The 20,537-nt window shown below is 50.5% G+C and overlaps 2 protein-coding genes across 2 annotated transcripts; one reads left to right on the forward strand and one right to left on the reverse strand.

Moving 5' to 3' along the window:
* Positions 1-136: 136 nt before the first annotated feature.
* On the reverse strand, positions 137-2,226 carry V2A60_002184 (uncharacterized protein; the record flags this gene model as incomplete). The annotated part of the gene is made up of 4 exons (XM_083253535.1): positions 137-448; positions 508-717; positions 1,146-1,391; positions 1,960-2,226. The coding sequence occupies 4 exons, from the start codon at positions 2,224-2,226 to the stop codon at positions 137-139; spliced, it is 1,035 nt and encodes a 344-aa protein (XP_083109661.1).
* A 1,228-nt stretch (positions 2,227-3,454) lies between these two features.
* V2A60_002185 (uncharacterized protein) lies at positions 3,455-17,771 on the forward strand (the record flags this gene model as incomplete). Its single annotated transcript, XM_083253536.1, has 3 exons — positions 3,455-4,906; positions 4,983-14,121; positions 14,662-17,771. The coding sequence occupies 3 exons, from the start codon at positions 3,455-3,457 to the stop codon at positions 17,769-17,771; spliced, it is 13,701 nt and encodes a 4,566-aa protein (XP_083109662.1).
* Positions 17,772-20,537: the final 2,766 nt, after the last annotated feature.

Genomic DNA, 20,537 nt, shown 5'->3' on the forward strand with positions numbered 1-20,537 from the left:
GCCCGCAACTTGTGTTGAGATACGTAAATGCAAAACGTCACAGCGCACAAAGTATCGGAAGATTAGGCATATGCACGTTCAACATTAGCTCAGGCCCTCTGATTCCTATCTTGACAAAAATGTAAAATTCAGCTCCTCAAACTGTTGCTGCCTGAGCTTTCAACATCCTTTTCAGAACCTTGCCGCTTTGGCTTTTGGGGATCTCTGAAACAAACTCTAGTCGATCGCCTAACCAGTGAGTCTCGTGAAGCTTGTCTTCCATGTGATCATTGATACTGTCTTGCAGATCATCCTCGGAAAGATCAGACATGACTGACCCCGAGCGTATCACAAAAGCCATGGCTCGCTCTCCCGCGAGCTCGTCCGGAACGCCAATGACGGCCGCATCCGCGACCGCGGGATGCGCGAGCAACACTGACTCGACATCGGCTGGAATAACTTGCATGCCCTTTAATAATCACGCACGATTAGTGCGAGCTTTAGTATTTTGTACCACTTGCCACTTACTTTGACTTTGATCATATCCTTGATCCGGTCCCGGATGAACAGATGCTCCACGCCGTTCGGACTGACTTGAATTGCGCCCATGTCACCAGTGCGCAGCCAGCCGCTGTCATCGAAAGCGCCCAATGTTGACTCACGGTCTCCTAAATATCCGACAAACATGTTTGGCGCTTTGTAGTATACCTCTCCACTTTCATTGTAGTTTTCCACGTCCTTTCCATCAGGAGTTACTAGTCGCAACTGACAACCTGGTAGGAGAGATCCGCTTGATCCGTACCAGACATCGTGCTTGCTGGTAAATGTTACAACGATGGAGGTTTCGGTTAGACCTTGAGGAGTGTCTTAGTCAACTTTTGCTGTATCTTTAACCGCAAAAAGCAAAAAGATTTGGGGAGAAAGCGAGCGAACGTACCCCAAGCATGCAGAAACTCCCACCGAGGTTGGAGCGATTTTAGCCGGCTAGCTACTGCACGATCGAGCGCTGCTGCGCCCGTAACTACGGAGGAGACAGATGAAAGATCAAATGGCTCCATCAAAAACGAGTTTGCAGCTAGAACAGCCAGAATGGGAGGTACCTAGAGAGCGATAACATGGCGGTGAGCGTGGTGACAGGGCGGACAGGGAACGTAGCACTGGCTTACCAAGTACAGCCTATTGACGTGGTAGCTCGCGACGGAGCCGAGCATGAGCTGCATGTCAAAGCGAGGAAATACAATGTGTGACTCTGCACGCAAAATACCGACATGGCCAATAAGAATTCCGTAGCTGTGGCTGAAAGGTATAGCGGCTGCCACTGTCTGGCCATTCGGGTCATTTGCGAAATCCTCAAACGCCGACATTTGAAGGAGGTTGGTGATGATGCCATGGTGTGTGAGCATTGCAAGTTTCTTTGCGAATCATGTTAGTACATGTAGATTATCGCTCACATGGGGTCAGTAAAGTCACCTGGCGTCCAGAGGTACCACTGGTAGAGCATAGGAAAGCCACTTGGGACTTGCCTTGGCCAGCTGGCCATTCAAGCGGCTCTAGCTGAGGGAGCCGCGAGCCTTGGTCCACCAATTGCTCCAGAGATTTAAGATGGGTAGAATCCTGAAGGTCTGATTTATCCTCGTAGGCTCTGGGTAAAGCTAGCGTATATATACTCTCTGTCGGTATGCTCAGCTCTTTGGCTGCTGCCAAACAGTTGGATACTAGACCCGAGCAAGTAAAAATTGTCGTGCAATGGGCAGTTTTCATATGTGATGATATTTCCTCCGGAGTGCAGGTTGAGTGAAGAGGCATGCAGATGCCATTCAATCGATGAACGGCCCAGCAGAGTAAAAAATAGTCGATCTAGTACATCAACTGTCAACAGGAAACCTGGGAACACTTGGGCCCAAGAGCAACATCGCCGCGCGGCGGAAAGTAGCAGATACCATACAGTAAAACATGTACGTTTCACACAGAGAAACTTACAGTGTTGAGGGAATAGATGGCAACCACCTTCTCCCAAGGTGATCCGGTGTTCGGAGACCAGTTGAGATCAGAGGCCAGCCCTCGCGCGATGGAGTCGACCCTTTGCCGCAACCTGTCCATCGTGTAAACATTGCCAGAAATGGCATCTACAAAAGGCGCATCCTTTTTGGACGAGGCATGGTTTGAAAGAACAAAATCTCCGATCGGAACCCGGTCAGGCGCGTCCTGTCCCGGAGACGGCACCCATGCGGGCGCTGAGAAGACCATTCTGTTGAACTGAATCGCACTCTGTGCTTGGTGGCGAGGCAATGTTTACTTGGAGACAAGTTTCGAATGCGAAAAAGCGAAAACAGCGAATAATGACCTTGGCAGAATCAATGTATGCTGCCATATCAGCTGATTTTTTTACACTGCTGTGCTCGGCTTGTCTCAACAATGCATGTCTCATACACAAACCTAAACTGTCACTGTTACTCAGTAGGCCACGAGGCTACTGCAATGCCACCTGAATCTCTCCACATTCCTGCCGGCGGACAATAGTTTTCAAGTTACCCTGACCCTTTGTGCTAGTGAAGAGCCCATGCTCTTGTGCGAGGATGAATGCTCTTGTGCGAGGATGAGAGCTTGAACCCCCGGGGGGTGGATATATCGCCGCCATTGGACCATTCTCAATAGCTGAATCGCGGGCCGGGGTGGTGGGGTCGAGACCGGGGAATGGTAGCCGACCGCAGATCGCCGTCAGGCTGTCAGACTAATAAACAATACTACAAGCAACTATAGGTGATGGAAGCTGCAAGCCACATGTCATTACACGTCATTCCGGCGCAAGAGGTGCTGCTCGAGCGGCACCACGGCTGACGGCTCAATCTAGACCCTCCAGCCGCGAATTATGCAAGACTTGTAAGCACCCCAGTCTCACCGTGGCATTCTGAAGCTATTCTGGAGTCCTGGTGGGTCAAGTATTTGCGCCCGGGAGGTGTGAGAGCAAGTGACGCCTGGTGACAACCATCCACGGGAGCTGCGAATCCGACATCTTCCTTTCCAGCAGGCCCTGCCTTTTCAAGGCAAATATATTGGTGTTTAGCACAAGGTACATCTGGCTGCATACAGAGTAGCGTAACCTTGTGATTTTTTTTTGCGCAACCTTTGTCTGTAAGTGGAAACTGGAGAAAATGATTGGGAAAGATTGGGTTTTAACAGTGAGTTATGAAGGAATGACCTTCAGCTAGAGTATACGACGAAAAAAAAAGACTATTTTTTTTACGAAAGAGGTAATTCCCATATCAAAACAAAAAAGGGCTGCAGAATACAGCAATCTGTGGTGATCTTTTTTTTTTTCACAGAGTTACATTTTGTTGCCCGCGAACGTGCTGCTCAAGTCAAGCTCCCTTACTTTCTCGAAAACACAATAAAAATTACAACCGATCCGATGGACATTGAAAACTCAACTAATATGCCAGCGATGGCACAAACTTGCGTGTCAAGTCAGAGCAACATGCAACAGGAGATCAAGGACATTTGTGCCCAAGTACTGGGCCGCCCAACTGCGAGGATGAGAATGGGCAAATCTTTCCTCGCACAAGGTGGCGACTCTCTACTCGCCATCAAACTTGTCGCTCGCTGCCGTGAGGCTGGATATGACATCAGTATTGCCAATATCCTTCGTACTTCCAGTATTGAAGAGCTCTCGAAATCTGCTACTTCTCATCTTGATTGCTCGGTCGGAGAGAGCCCACCAGCAACCGACACCACAGCAGCAGCCATCGAGAGGCCCTCTCCATTGTTGAGCAATGATCTCGTCCTCGATCAAATCAGGAGCATTACCAAAGATCCACTGAAAGATGTACAAACTATTTTCCCTTGCTCACGAACTCAGGAGGTGTTTTTGATTTCGCAGCAAGCCAATCCGGAAATGTATCAATGCGTTGTTGTCGCGGAGATTACATCCACGGAACCTGCTCTTCCCTTGGATGATGACCGTCTCCGTAATGCCTGGAGATGTACGGTGCAGCGCCACCCGGCTCTTCGGACCCTGTTCGTGGAGAGTGTCGAAAGGCCGGGCCATTTCGAGCAAGTCATCTTGAAGTGCGAGACGGTACCTCTGGAGTTGCACTCGAGAGGCGACCGATCCCAGGAGTCCATCAGTGACATATTCTCGCGCCACGCTACTCTCCCACAAAGCAAAAGCATGGCCGGCCGAGCGGTAGTCTGGAAACGCTCCGAAAGCTCTGCTGTTCTCCGATTAGAAATCTCTCATGCGCTCATGGACGGCCAGTCCTTTGGCATCCTTTTTCACGACTTTGCCCAAGCCTATCATCAAAACGAATTGCCTGGCTTGGCACCCTCTTTCAAGTACGACGAGTTTGTCGCCTACCAGGAGCAACTCGACCGAGCAAGTATTCAGGCATATTGGTCCAAGCATCTAGCCGGGGCAGAGCCGACGCTGTTCCCCACCAACAGCAACCGCGACTTTGAGAACATGAAGCAGCATCGCTTTCGCTTTGAGCTGAATGAAGAGGCATTGCAAAAAGTCGGCGTCGAGTACAACGCCACGGCCGCGAATCTCTGCCAAATCGCTTGGGCCCTTGTACTCGGGTCTTATGTGGGTTCGGATGATGTCTGCTTCTCATACGTCAACTCTGGTCGCCAAGCTCCAATAAGTGGCATCGAGGACGCGGTTGGAGCGTTTGTTGATGTCATGATATGCAGGATGAAGCTGTTGGAAACAACACTGGTATCACAAGCGCTGTCGAAAGCAAAGCATGATGTCATTGAGGGTTTGTCTCGCCCGGGCTCATTTCTTTTCGAGGATGAACAACAAGGCCAGAGGATATCTGGGCTACGAGGAAATACCATTATGACATTTCAAATGGGGATGGGGAGCAATAAGCAATTGGCGAGCCCAGATCTGAAAATCCTCATGCTGGATGAGATCACTGCTTCTGACGTACGTGAGCCTACGGCCTGATGAGCCTCGAAACTCTCCATGAGCTGGATTCATATCAATACTAACAGCGTTACAGTACGATATTTCACTCAATATCCAGCCTTTTACAGGTGGGCTTGACATTCAACTTGACTATTGGCAGTCTCGTATAGACGAGGAGATCATGAAAGGTATCGCCGAGAGCTTTCAAACGGCGCTGGCATGCCTGATCGACAAGGATATGCCACTACGAGATATCGACGTCGTCTCCAAGAAATTCATTCAACAGTTGCACGAAAGAAATTCGTACACATCGACTGAAGTGGAAGGACTTCTACACGACATGGTGGATCATCACGCCAAACATCAACCTGATGCCTTGGCTGTGCAGGCTTGGGATGGTGACCTGACGTTCCAAGCTCTCAACGGTGAAGCAAACAATCTGGCCGCGCACCTTCAGGAACTGGGTGCTCAGCGAGACAGCATGATCTGTACATGTTTCGAAAAGTCCAAGTGGGCAGCAATATCGCAGCTGGCAGTGCTCAAATCAGGGGCTGCTGTAGTTCCCCTCGGAACTAATATGCCAATGAAACGCCTGGAGTTGATGATAAAAGACACTGGTGCAAAGGTCATCTTGACCACGAAAAGTTTTGCCAGCCGTTTTGAAACGCTGTTTCATAAAGTGATTGTCGTCGACGACGAGTTTAAGGCAGCGATTCCATATTCTGCACCAGTGTCTTGCTCGGCAAATTCAGATAGCCTTGCTTACATTATTTACACCTCCGGCAGCACTGGTACCCCGAAAGGTGTGATGCTTACACATGGAAACCTGTGCATTAGTATCCGTCACTCCGTGCAAGGTCATAATCCAAGCCCGGCTACCCGGATGCTTCAATTCGCCGCCTACACATTTGACGCAGCCATCCACGACTTCTTTTTTACGTGGCACGTTGGCGGCTGTGTCTGCATAACTTCTGAGCATGACCGAGTCAACAGACTAGTGTCTGCTATGTGCGAATACAATGTCAACTGGGCCTTTCTGACACCGACGATGGCGGAGATGATTGCACCCGACGAAGTTCCCTCGTTGGAACACTTGGTCTTGATCGGCGAAGCGGTCAAACCTGGTGTTGTTCATCGATGGATCAATCACGTGGAACTTTGGAACGGCTACGGGCCTTCTGAGTGCTCTATTATATCCAGCTGCAAGTTGCTCACACCCGGATGCGACACTTTGGAGCTTGGCTATCCTGTTACGGGTGCGTTCTGGGTCGTTGACGCCACAAACTCGGATCGTCTTGTGCCAGAAGGTGCCGTTGGGGAGTTGTTGATCGAAGGTCCTCACCTCGCTCGAGGTTACCTAAACGATGAGCGCAAGACTTCACTTTCATTCATCACTGCGCCAGCATGGGTGTCCAAGTACGCATTCTCTGCAGCGAATCGCTATTACCGCACGGGCGATTTGGTCCGGCAGAGTACCAATGGAAGCGTTACTTTCGTGGGCCGACGGGATACTCAAGTCAAATTGAGAGGCCAGCGCGTGGAAGTTGCTGAGATTGAGAGCCATTTGAAAGATCACGATGCCGTCATTGAAGCCGTGATCGTGCTGGCTGCTCAGGGCCCGTGCAAGGGCCAGCTTGTTGCGTTAGTGGCACTTGAAGGTTTCATGACGCAAGTGTTGCCCGTCACAACAGTGAGTCTGATCGAACAGGAGCAAATGGCCCGGGCCAAGCTTCAAACGGCCGTCTTGCACGATTGGCTCTCAGACAGAGTTCCCGAATATATGATACCGACGACGTGGATTCCAGTCATGAGCAGATTGCTACAAACCGAATCTGGGAAGCTGGATCGTGTCAGATTAGGGCACTGTGTTGATGCAGTAGATGTGACCTGGCTCGACGCCTTCGCATCTGCCGGAGAAGAACTCGCCAAGGGACTTGAAACCACCCCTCTCCAATCGCAGATCCGAAATATATGGGCTGAAGTACTACTCTTACCTCTCATGAAAGTGCCGATCGATCATCGATCATTTTTGAGCCTCGGGGGTGACTCCATAACGGCAATGAAGGCAGTTTCCCTGGCCCGGACACAGAATATCACGTTGACGGTCCCCGATATCCTGCAAAGCAAATCTATAGTGAAATTGGCCGAAAAGATCGGAGCGGCCCAGGCATCTACACTGCACGCTGCAGTAGCATCTGAGCCTTTTCCACTGTCACCGTCTCAGCAACTGTATCTCGATTGGACCAACTCCATTGACCCATCGTCAGCCTCTGGATATTCTCAATGCCACGCTCGAAGCGTATGTCTCCAGATCAAACAGAAACTAGACAAAGAGCATGTGGCTGCTTCCATCGATGCTCTTGTACATCTGCACCCAATGTTGCGTGCTCGGTTTATTAATTCTGCGAACGTGTGGACGCAGCATGTCGCTGCACACAATCACGACGCGTATGGATTCCAAGTGAGCCATGTATGTGACCTTCAAGAAGCCCATTATATCGCGGAATCTATGGAACGAGGTCTTCATATCGAGAATGGTCCGGTGTTCTCTGCGCAGTTGATGCAATTCGACGCAGCAAACAGCGAGCAACTGTTGTTCGTAACGGGACATCAGCTTGTCATGGACGACACGTCTCTCCGCATTATTATAGAAGATCTGGAAGAACTTCTGCTCCAAGGCCCTGCAACTTTCTCGGCAGTCGAACGTCCTACCTTCCGGGATTGGATTCGGAGTATTGCAGACTCAGAAAATGAAGGTTCGGGGACTACCCTAGAGCCTGTATCGTCTGCAGTCGAGACTTTGATGTCCGAGCCTCTGAAGAACAGTAGCCTCAGAGATGCCGAATCAAAATATGAAGAACTCAAAACAGAAGTCATTGAGTTTGATGAACCTGATACTCTGCTGTTTCTGGGGGGTGCCAATCGAGCCTTGCGAACTGAGCCGGTGGAGTTGATGGTTGCTTCGCTGGTAGCCTCATTTGCCGAGACGTTTCCCAGCCAGTATATTCCAGCGCTTCTGGAAAACTTCCAGGGAAGACATTTGAACCGTGATAGCATGGACAACTCCAAGACAGTGGGTAGTTTTTCCATGAAAATGCCACTTCATCTCCCCGATGCCGGCACGCACAATGCTGTCGAAATTCTCAAACAGATAAAGGATACTCGAAGAGACATCGAACTTCGCTTCTGTTCGCGGAATTCGTACAGTAAAGGAAAATTGCATAATGACAGCGGGCCATTGGATGCGGCCCACGAAATGATGGAAATTCTCCTCAATTTCGATGATTCAACTCACCAGATGCAAAAGCAAAGCACCCTCTTCAGCCTGCAGCCCTTGCTGACAAGCCAAAAGCTATCAGCGGGACTTCAGGTCCCAGGGCCATCCGCGACTATAGTTGACGCTAAAATATTGCAAAGCAGACTTCATGTCAAATTCCATGTCCATCGGAGCAACAACGATATGGATGCCATTCGGCGCTGGTCTCGGGAATTCCACAAGGCCATGCGCGCGTTGGTGACGGACTTACTAAAGACGCCCTCGATGCTCACCCTGAGCGACTTTCCACTGATCGAATCAACTCGTCAGAGCGTATGGACTCTCGAAAACCAAATTCTGCCTAGCATAGGGCTGCAAGTGCAAGATGTCGAAGACATGTATCCCTGTACACCGATGCAGAATGGTATCTTGATGAGCCAAGCGCGGTCGCCTGGCATGTATCAGACTCAAATGCTGTGGCAACTGCAATCCCCAAACCCCAGCAAACGTCTCAACGTGGAAAATATTATGCACGCATACCAGACCTTGACGAATCGGCATCCAATGCTGAGAACTGTCTTTATTCCTCGAACATCGAGTGCTGGTGATAGTGCTTTTGAACAAATCGTCCTCAAACACTATGCTGTTGATGTGAGCCACAAGATTTGCGATGAAGATAGTACGGATGCACTACTTCCAGCAATGACTAGCGCGGCGGCAACTGACTACGGAAACAATCCAAACCACAAGTTTGTGGTGTATTCGACTCCATCCGGCCTCATCTATGGGCATCTCATCATAAATCATGCTCTCTCGGACGGGTCTTCTCTTGCCTTGCTGGAAAAGGAGCTCACTGACGTGTACGAAGAAAGATTAGCGTCCGATATCAAAGCGCCGCCCTACAGCTCATATTTGTCATTCTTGAGGCAGAGCAGCACAGAAGAGGCCTTAAAGTACTGGGTACAGAGCTTAGATGATGCCGAAGCCTGCTTCCTCCCTGCTATGACCGAGACAAACGTACAAAAAGAGGGCAAGGTGGAGGTAGCCGGTCCTCCCGCGCCGGTACGCAGACAATTGGTAACAGCAAACGTTGAAGATGTGGAGTCTCTCCGGCGATTCAGTGAGAGATGCTCAGTCACCATCGCGAATATCTTCCAGCTTGCTTGGGCCATTGTTTTGTCAAAGTTTGTCAGGTCTGATGATATTTTGTTTGGCTATGTGTCGAGCGGAAGAGACGTCCCTGTGCATGACGTGCATCAAATATTTGGCCCATTTGTCAATATTTTGATTAGCCGGATCAAGCTTGACTTGGATTCTAACGTCTCGCAATCTTTGCAAAGTGTTCAGAAACGGTTCTTTGAGAATCTTAGCCACCAGCGTACCCCCCTGGTGGATATCTGGCACGCACTCAAGACCGGCAGCCGTGGGCTGTTCAACACGTACCTCTCATACAGACAGGCTAGTTCGCACGGGCATTCGCGACGCAGCCTCATACAAGACACGGTTGCACTTCTAGGCGACAGTGAGTACGATGCAGGCATCGATATTGTGACATCCACAAACGGTATCTCTGTGACCTTGGACTACCAACCATCCTTTATGAATGACGACGCGGCAACCCGTCTTGTAGACTGTCTACTACAGACGGTCCAGTCTCTGACAGAAAGCGAAACTCTGTCACTTCGTGATGTCAGAGTAACGACTGATAAGGATATCCAGAGAATTCGCCAATGGAATAGTGAAATTCCTGTGGTTTCTGAACAGCCTAGTATCCACGACACTGTGTATTCTCAATGTTGTCATGATCCGATGGCCAAGGCTGTCTGCGCATGGGATGGTGACTTGACATACACTGAACTGGATCAGCTCGCCGAGAAACTTGCTTTTTACTTGACCTACAAGCTAGGTGTAACGCCTGAAGCAATGGTGGGAGTCTGTTTTGACAAGTCAAGATGGGCAATCGTTGCGCAGATGGCCATCCTGAAGTCTGGTGCAGCAGTTGTACCAGTGAGCCCAAATGATCCGGGACAACGCCTGGAAATAATCCTACGGGAAGGGCAAGTTCATACACTTCTCACTTCAAGTCATCATGCGCATCGATTCGAATTTATTTCGAACGTCGTAACTGTTGACTTGGCTTCGCCATTTCTCCAGGACGCAATGCCGACTGAGCGGATCAATAACAAGGTTGACCCGGAAAATGCTGCCTTCATCATCCATACGTCCGGTAGCACCGGCAATCCAAAAGGTGTCGTTTTGACTCATCGATCGATCGCGTCTAGCATTCAAGCGCAGGGGAGGATCTTTGAGCTAGGCCCCCAGACTAGGACCCTCCAGTTTGTGTCTTACTCGTTTGATCTGAGCATTACCGACATATGGGGCACCCTGAGCCACGGAGGATGCGTTTGCGTGATGTCAGACGAGGACAGAATGAACAATATCCAAGGCGCGATCCGGTCTTACGAAGCGAATTTTGTTGTCATGACGCCGACAGTAGCAAATTTGCTCAATGTTTCCAAGCTGCCGTCACTGGAGACACTTGTGATTGGTGGTGAGTCGCTGAAGCCGGCCTTCATCGAGGAACACCTCAAAGCGCCGCAACTCAAAATCTTCAATGGTTACGGGCCATCCGAGTGTTCAATGATTACAACTTGCAACGGACCGATCAAGGATAAGAACGATGCTCCCAATATAGGTCGCCCAATGCTCGGAAGCGTCTGGCTCGTCGACGACACGAACAATATCTGCCCTATCGGTGCTGTAGGGGAGATTTGGGTTGAGGGACCGCTGGTAGCCCGCGGCTATCTTAACAAACCAGAAATTACCGAAGAAGCATTTCCTACTGGCCCTCCTTGGGCTGCACTCGTTGGTCTGCCGGGCAAGCGATTCTATCGAACTGGAGATGTGGCGCGGCAGAATTCCCGCGGAGATATTTTCTACATTGGCAGGAAAGATTGGCAGGTCAAGATTCGCGGCAACCGAGTCGAGCTCGGTGAAATTGAGCACGCTATCAAAGCAATCTGGAGCGGGTTGCAGAATGTCGTGGCATGCTTGATCTCTGGAAACGAAAACTCCCGCGGGCCACTTATCGCTACGGTATTGGAACAAAACCACGATGCACAAGGTTTACAGACTGACGTAGAGGGCTTGAACTTTCAGAAGCTTTCATCGGGCTTTCAAAAGGAACTGATCCAATTGAAAAAGAGACTTTCAGGTGTCTTGCCGTCGCATATGATTCCGAGTCTCTTTGTCCCGATCACACGACTCCCATTGACGGCGTCGGGTAAAGTCAATCGACGGATGCTTGGCCAGTCCCTCGAGAGCCTCTCTGAACAGGAGATCCTGCACTATTCTCTTGCAGATGTTGCAAAAGCGCTTCCCACTTCTGAGACTGAAAAGAATCTACGGACACTTTGGGCGGCTGTGCTTCCACTTGAAATTGATCAAGTGGGAGTGGAAGACAACTTTTTCCACCTCGGTGGCGACTCATACCTAGCCATGCGTCTCGTCGCGTCAACTCAAGCTGACGACTCAATTCTTGAATTTACTGTATCCGATGTGCTCCAGCACCCGACGATTAGGGAATTGGCCCAAGTTGTCGATAAGCGCACGTCAAGTACTCGGCAACTGGACACGGCAGTGGCGCCTTTCTCCCTGTGGAAGGAATACAGAGAATTCTGTGGCGGAGGTCAAGAACTCCGCTCAGCAAAAGATTTACTTTGCGAAATTGCTACTCAATGCAATTTGCATATTGACGATATTGAGGACATTTATCCATGCACACCACTGCAAGAGGGACTAATGGTGGCCACAGCTCAGCAGCCGCGCGCCTACATCGCACGGTGGGCGTTCCAGATACCTCAACATCTTGATATTGTTCGTTTTCAAAGCGCATGGCAGACACTGGGAAGAGAGGCACCAATCCTTCGAACTCGCATAGTGCCCGGACGGATCTCGGGCGCACTTCAGGTAGTTGTTCGCAGCGCTTGTACATGGCACACAGGCGATAACCTCGACCAATACGTGACTGATGATATTAAAAAATCGATGACCTATGGCACGCCACTCGTACGCTTTGCCTACATCGAAGGCAGTGATGGGCAGCGAAATTTCATCTGGACTGCGCATCATAGCATCTATGATGGATGGAGCTTGCCGATGATTTTCGAGGCTGTCTCGCGTATATATCTATCAAACGAGCTCCCCAAATCACTGACACCATACTCCGAGTTCATAAGGTACTTAGAGTCCCAGGACGCAGCCGAAGTAGCTGCATTCTGGCGATCGGAGCTGGGAGAAACCCCGGGCGAGCCATTCCCCGCACTGCCCAGCTCATCCTACCAACCCAAAGCAGGGCAGAGTATGCGTTGCAGTATCGACTTGAAGCCTCTTAAGCAATCAGTGACTCTGGCTTCACTACTCCGCGCGGCATGGGCTGCTACCGTTTCGTCGCATACCGGCGGAACGGTGCTTTTCGCGATGCCACTGTCAGGGCGAAACGCGCCGGTCAAGGGGATACTGGATATGATGGCACCTACAGTCACCACAGTACCCATTCAAATCAAGGTCGATGAGAAACAATCTGTTCACGAATACTTGGCTGCTGTGCAACGCCAAGCCTCTAATATGGTACCTTTTGAGCACTCGGGTCTTCAGCACATCCGTTCCATGGTCGGACCCGACATCAATCCGCAGCACCTTTTCGCTATTCAGTCGGCGATGCCGCATGCTAACGCGGCCTTTGAAGGAATGCTTGATATGAAACAAGTCACACTCCCCACGGACGGTTTCGAAGATTACGCCTTAATCGTCGAGTGCTTCGTCGAATCGCAAGAGGGAGCACAGGTGGAGATCATGGCTCGATATGATGAGGAAGTGCTCTCTCAAACTCAGATGAGTTATCTTCTCGGCCAATTCAAGCACATATTTGAGCAGCTGGGCCAAATTTCTGCTGCAGATACTGGGGACAACCGCCCCCAGCTCATGGGTGACATCGAATACATCAGCCCAGAGGAAGTTGCAAGATTGGCCACCTTAAATCGCGAGGTCAAAGGGGATACACCAGGCCTGCTACATGAGCTGATACTCAACCATTCAGTCGACACTCCAGATAAAACTGCCGTTTGCGCCTGGGATGGAGAACTGTCTTTCCGGCAGTTGGTTCAAATGTCGGTTGTGTTGGCAAGCCGCCTCAGCAACCTCGGCGTGACAATCGAGTCACCTGTATTGCTTTGCTGTGACAAGTCGAAATGGGTTGTTGTTGCTATTTTGGCGATACTCAGAGCAGGAGGTACCGTAGTACCGGTCAAGGTTGATCCGGTGGCGCGTTTACAAGCCATCACGACAACTACAGGTGCAACAGTGGTGGTCACGTTGACTGAATTCGCATCTCAATTACAGGGAATCGTTGAGCACATAGTCAGCATGGACACAACCCAAGAAACGAAGACAGTGACCCCGGAATCATCGGTCAAACAATACCCGGGACCACACAACGCGTCATTCATCCAATTTACCTCTGGTTCCACCGGAACTCCGAAGGGAATTGTCCTCGAGCATGGCTCAATGTCGATTGCCATTCGATCACTTGTGAAACGATTCGCGGTAAATGAATCTACACGGGTGTTTCAGTTTGCTTCTCTGACATTCGACATGGCCCTGCATGACATTCTGACTCCTCTCATCGGCGGCGGATGCGTCTGCATTCCGTCTGAGGTGGAGAGAGTCAATGATCTGGCCAATGCTATGAGAAGATTCAAGGCCAACTACTCTATGCTTACTCCCAGGGTACTACATACTATTAAGCCTTCTGAATGTCCGGACATAAGCACCCTGTTGGTTGGTGGCGAGCGATGTGATACCGAAGAGCTCAGATTGTGGACCTCACAAGCCAAAGTGTGGCACGCCTATGGTCCTGCGGAGTGCTCTATCATATCTACGGCTACTGAGTTCAAGGGGATTGATCCTTTATGCCTCGGTACAGTAATTGCTGGTGCCGTCTGGGTCACGAAACAAGGCAACTGCAATCAGTTGTGTCCAATTGGGGCCGTCGGAGAGTTGTTGGTAGAAGGACCCCTTGTTGGTCGAGGATATGTGAAGGATGAGGCCAAGACGGCGGCTTCTTTCATTAAAAGCCCGCCTTGGAGGACAAGACATGGACTGGTTCCAAACAGCCAGCAGCAACGCATGTACCGTACTGGGGATTTGGTCATACAGCACGATGATGGCTCTCTTATCTTCGTCGGCAGAGCCGATGACCAATTGAAGATTCGAGGACAGAGAGTAGAGGTGGGAGATATTGAGCATCATATTCAGCTGCAGCCGGAAGTGGAAGATGGAATAGTTCTTTACCCTCGGGAAGGGCCTTGTCGTTCCAGACTTATCGGGCTTGTGACTCTGCATGAGCACATGTCCAGTGTCAGTCCCACGCAGATACAGCCTTCTTCTGCAAATCACCTATCAGAAGCTATTGCGCAGACAGAAAAGATCCGGACGAGACTGGCTGAATTATTGCCAGGATACATGGTTCCCGATGTCTGGATCTCAATGGCGTTCATGCCCCAGACCCCCCACCACAAGGCCGACCGCCGAAAACTGATGGACTGGGTGCAGTCCCTCGATGCAGAATATTTCAAGCGAATCACTGTCAATAAGATAGAGGCAGCTCAAAAACCAAAGACAAAAACCGAGGAGCAGATACAAAACGTCTTGGCCGACATCCTTGGTCTCCCGCAGGAAGAGGTCTCAATGCGTCGCTCGTTCCTGAGCATGGGTGGCGACTCCATTACATCCATGCAAGTGGTTTCGCAGTGCCGCTCGCGCTATGGAATCTCTATTCATGTTCGTGACATCCTGCAAAGCAAGTCAATCTCTCAGCTTGCCCTGAAAGCTGTTGCAGACATCGCGATTGCGCCCTTGCTGCTAGCAACTGATGGCGAGTTCCGGCTTTCGCCCATTCAGCGACTATTTTTCAGATCCTTTGCAGCCCAAGGCTTGAGATCCGAGGACGAGTACAGATTCAACCAAAGCGTTTGCCTCATTGTCAACAAGCATGTTGATGCAGCTCAGCTCGAACACGCGGCTCGAGGTGTCGTCTCGGCTCATCCAATGTTACGCGCCAGGTTCACCAAATCCGGAACGCGATGGAAGCAAAAGATTGAGGAAGATATCGACGCATCATGCCATGTCGTATTTCATCAGGTCGAAGACCATGCTGAGCAACAAGATGTCATTTGGGCCGGGCAGCGCAGCCTGAATATTGAAGGCGGCCCGGTGTTTTCGGTACACTGCATAGAGGTTACTGCTACTGGCAGTCAGCTCTTGTTCCTGGTTGCGCATCACCTGGTGGTTGACATTGTCTCGTGGCAGATCATTCTTCGCGACCTGGATAATTTGATCCAGTATCCTCAACTCCCAGTTCCTGTCGAGTCCACCACTTTTCAGCACTGGCTGCAGCTCCAAAACAACCGCGCTCAAGATCTAGACTCATCTCAACAACTTATTCATGACCATGCCCCCATGGCAGATTGGAGCTACTGGGGTGTAACTCCAGATAACAACACTTACGGCGACCGCATCAATGAGCATTTTACGCTCGAAGATTGCACATCGGTATTGTTTAGCGAGAGCTCACCATTGAGAAGTGAACCAGTGGAGATACTACTAGCGGCCTTGTTTCATTCCTTCCATCAAGTGTTCCCTGATCGTGCCGTTCCAACGGTCTTCAACGAAGGTCATGGCCGTGAGCCGTGGAGTGATGCGATCGACCTTTCCAACACTGTGGGTTGGTTTACTACAATGACTCCTATACATGTGCCAGTCGAAACGAATGACGTTATTGATGTATTGAAAAGAACCAAGGACTTGCGGAGGAGCATTCCTGACCACGGTTTCTCTTACTTTACGTCAAGGTTCTTGACGCGGGATGGGCAGCAAAAGTTTGCCTCCCATGACCAACCCGAGATTATGTTCAATTTTGGAGGACGTTATCGTGATGACAAGTACTCACGGAGTCTATTACGCATGAGCAACGATTTCAACAGCCCCCAGATCTCGGGGATTGGCAACAAGGTCAAGAGAATTGCCGTGTTCGAAGTCGAAGCCTCTATACATCAGGACAACTTGATCCTCACCTTGGGTTTCAATAAGAATATGCAAGACCCCGATCGCATTTCGCGCTGGGCCCAAGCTTACCGGAGCAGCCTCCAAGATTTGCTTCACCAGTTGTCTGTTTTGCCACCTATGCTTAGCTTGGCTGACGTGCCGTTGCTCAGCACCACGTATGACGAACTAGACCGGCTGCAAAGTGAGCGTCTTGCCCCGTTTGGCATCAGAAGCATAGATTGCATCGAGGATATCTATCATTGCTCGCCGGCTCAAGACAGTATCCTAAGGAGTCAAGCCAAGGACTCGTCTACTTTCCATGTGGACCTGACTTGCGAATTCCGAGCGCGTGATGCCGCAGCCGTGAACCTCCAAACTCTGGTCAAAGCCTGGCAACTGGTTGTATCTCGGCATACAATTCTGAGGACCGTTTTCGTGCCACCAGTCTCAGACGGCAACTCTTTCTATCAAGTCGTTCTGAAGCAATACGAACCAGAAGTCACGATTGTTCACTGTGAGACAATCGAGGACATTAAGCACGCCTTCAAGGACGACAGCAAACCTCGATACCCAGAATCGAAGCCGGAACATCAGTTGACTTTATATGCCTCTTCAAACGGCCAAGTGTTTCTCCAACTGCGCATCAATCATACTCTTGTGGATGTGTCGTCTCTGCAGCTGATCATGAACGAGATTACACTGGCTTACGAAGACGGGGCGTTGGACATGCCCGCTCCATCTTTCAGCAAGTACATTGGGTTTTTGCAAGAGTCATCAGTTACAAAGTCGACAGAATACTGGACTGCTCGGCTTGCGGGCGCAGAGCCTCGGTGTTTGCCGGTCTTGGCTACTTCACCCGCGGACAATCAAGCACTCGAAAATGCGCACCTCGAAATGGGCAATTTGGAGCCTCTTCACCGTTTCCGCGATAATTATGGCATCACGATTGCGAATATCTTACAGATGGCATGGGCATTTGTACTTGCTAAACACTCGGGATCCAGCGATGTTCTTTTCGGCTATGTGGCCAATGGAAGAGATGCCCCCGTCGACGATGTCTCGCAGATGGTAGGGCCCTTGATCAACATGATGGTGTCGCGCATTAGCTTTCGTGACAGACAGCTCAGTGTCGCTCAAACAGCAGATCAAGTGCAGAATGACTTCATGGAAGCTTTCAAGTACCAGCGAGTCTCGCTCAAAGACATTCAGCATGCTACTGGACTATCGGAGCAGCAGATGTTGCACAGCGTGGTGTCAATTGTCCGTGATCCGGGCAGTCGTCAGAGTGACGATGTTGGAATTTCCGTGCAAGGCCAGTCCGCGAGCAGTTTGGCCGACTACGATGTGAGCTTGAATGCGGCTTGCGGAGAACGCGCGATCAAGCTGTCCCTTCAGTATTCTCCCCGATACCGGGGCAGCGTCCCTGCGAAGCTTCTGCTGGAAAACCTCCAGCAGGCAATCTTTGATCTCGTCGCGAATGGTGAGGCCGCTATTGGAGAGGTGGAACTGTCAAGTCATTGGTAGGCAGCCTGATCTTTGAGTGTTGTCGCAGTAACATGTTTATTGCAGTTTTCTTTCTTTTTAGTTTTGTGAACAGATTGCCAATTGGTAGAATAGTTAGTTGAACATTTCCATGTTGAGACGCGGTCTCTGGCGACGGGAAGCTGCTCATGTAGGTCTGAGTTCTCTACTAGAATGACAACTATGAATACGTGTTTTGCAAACTGGAACCCGAGACATGTGAATGCCTGCATTGATGGGCGTGACCAATGTGCCAAGAGGCAGTGATGGTTGCACACTAACTATCCGTCCTCTGACCGTCGAATGGACGAACAACATGTTTTCTCTAGATCAAAACAGCGCACGACCAAGACAACTGTTTCTAAAAAGTGGCAGGTGTCAATGCCCTTTGAGGGTGTGCATCGGTTAAAATTCATCCGAGAGGGTAGCGGCCAGTCTGCTGCTTGGCTAGTGCAAAAGCAGACGGTGAAGGTGGTTATTGGAGGTTGAAGACAGAAGAGGGAGGCAAGAGGTTGGGATCTACTAGTTAGCACGGTCGGGTACAGAAGATGGAGTTGGCTCAACGGAGAGTAGCTCGCTTCTTGGCAACAACCGCGAGCAGACAGAGTTCCAGAAAGGAGACTTTGCTTGCTTTTTTCTGGATTTAACGCATGACACGTCACGCATGACATGAAAGGGGCTGTCTCAGACAACGGGCCGCCGTCCAACCTAACGTAGTAGGCCACGGAGGAGGCGGGAACACGTCGGATCTTTCGGGCGGAATCAGGCCTCAAGCGTAGCACGCATGCTCACTCTCGCTGGTAAGGGCAAGTAAATCCGGCGCAAAAGTACAAAGGGCCGAGATATGCAGGTAGATTCTACATGCACGATAACTACGACTCAGTGGTATGGCGACTCGGATTGACAAAATGTCGCGGACAAGGACATGGTGATGGAACATAATCAGGCATTGCTCCGGCGCAGAAAACGTGCGGCTTGCCGGAAATAATTTGACACCGAGCGGGGTTTTGTCTCTCAAATGTAGAGACTAGTAAGTCGGCCGGGTGCTGAGGAATCGACATCACGGAGCTTGGTCGCTGACAGCCTGTGGCCAGACTGGGACGCCGTGCCGCGCATACGCGATGTACATGAATAGGTCACATATCGGACGTGTTCGAAAATGTTTGATAGACAGCCCGTGATCGTCTGGCATCGCAGCTGTGCCACGCCATCGTTCAATATGCCTCTAGATTTTCACAGAGCAAACTGCCAGAACTGTGACTTGGCTGTACGGGATCGCGAGCTAGTTGTCGCTAGACTGGTCAACGAACTCACTTGGCAAGTTAACAAGTCCGTCTTGGTACCCGCCTGACAAGTTACTGAGTAGCCCCGATCACTATGTTTAAGCTGGTCACAGATCGGCGCGAGTCATTCTCTAATTACCTAACCCGGCTCGGACGATTACTGGAAAGGCCGGAGTACATTCTGGTCGAGATACCAAAAGGACTTACAAACTAGGGCTCTATGATACTAGCGTGGAGCCTTGTTCTTCCATGCTACATTCCTACACTCTAGTGTCAGCCTCTCCTAGTGCAGCCTGGCCGATTCTCGTGATCATGCCGCTGTGTGAGGGCCCGAGGCTGGCAAGCTGGGTCATCTCAACAGGCGGGACCTCCCATCGATTGGCCGTCGAACCTTTTGCCCCCAAGGACACAACATCAGCTATTAGCCTAGTCCTGGACTAGCCGCCGGGAATGGAATGCGGGCGGTGTCAATGTCTCAGCTTTCTGGGGTCAATCTCCACAAGTGTTTTTGTTCTCCAGTTTAAGAAGGCATCTCATTGAATGTTCCGTCTATTGCCCTGGTCCGGCGACCCTCGGACGGGACGGGGGTGTTCCGGGTTTCCGGCACTAAAATTAGACGAACTTTTGTGCTGAGCGTTGGCAGAGCGAAGGCCAGAAGCAATCTGTACTTACTGTAGTTTGCTCTTCTCCGGAGCATTTTCTTCAAGACCCAATAGGCAGCCAAAGATGTGCCATCCTAGCCCAACCGTTAGTGCACACCCTTTCGTATCATTTCCATCGGCTCTGGAGCAGTCACTGACGAGGAACGCAAATAGTGGCAAGGCTACAGAGTTCGGGTCCTAATAAATAATAAAGTAGAAATCAGGACAGAAAGGTACTCTTCCAGATCACGCCTAAAGTACCAAAGTACCAGTAAGTGCAGAAACCCTCAGTACAATGTCCGCTCTTGCCACCGGGTCTTACCTACTCACACCCGAATCCTGGTCGACAGCGCCAAGGAAACGCCTCACAAAAATTAGGTTTAGCCAAGCCTCATGAGAGAGCGTACTAGATGCCGGCTCCAAAACGCTCCGGCCGTCGAGAACGGTCAAGCGTTAGTTACGCAAAGAACGTTGCGGTGGGTGCTTTCCTGAGGGCGCTGGCGAGGGCGGCATGACTGGCTGGCCGAGGCGAGTGTGCACCGCATACTCAGCTGCGGCAAGATAACAAAGTAATACATCCAAATGTGGCAGCAGACGCCGCGCAGCAGTGTCAACAAGTGTGTTCAAAGTAAGCTGCAGCAAGTCGAGTCCTTGCTGTGGCCTATATGTCAGGCTTGAAACAAGGTAACATTTCGATGTAAGGGAGCTTCTTAAAGGCTTGATTGGATCTAAATAAGAGTATACATTACAAAATTAACGTCTGCTGTATTATCAATGCATCGACACTGAAAATATCGCTGAGCAGTGGGAATATGCAACCATCTGTTAGCGCGGGATAAAGCCCA

The sequence above is a fragment of the Cordyceps javanica genome, chromosome 1 (assembly GCF_051103115.1).
Source record: "Cordyceps javanica chromosome 1, complete sequence".
Classification (NCBI taxonomy): Eukaryota; Fungi; Ascomycota; class Sordariomycetes; order Hypocreales; family Cordycipitaceae; genus Cordyceps; species Cordyceps javanica.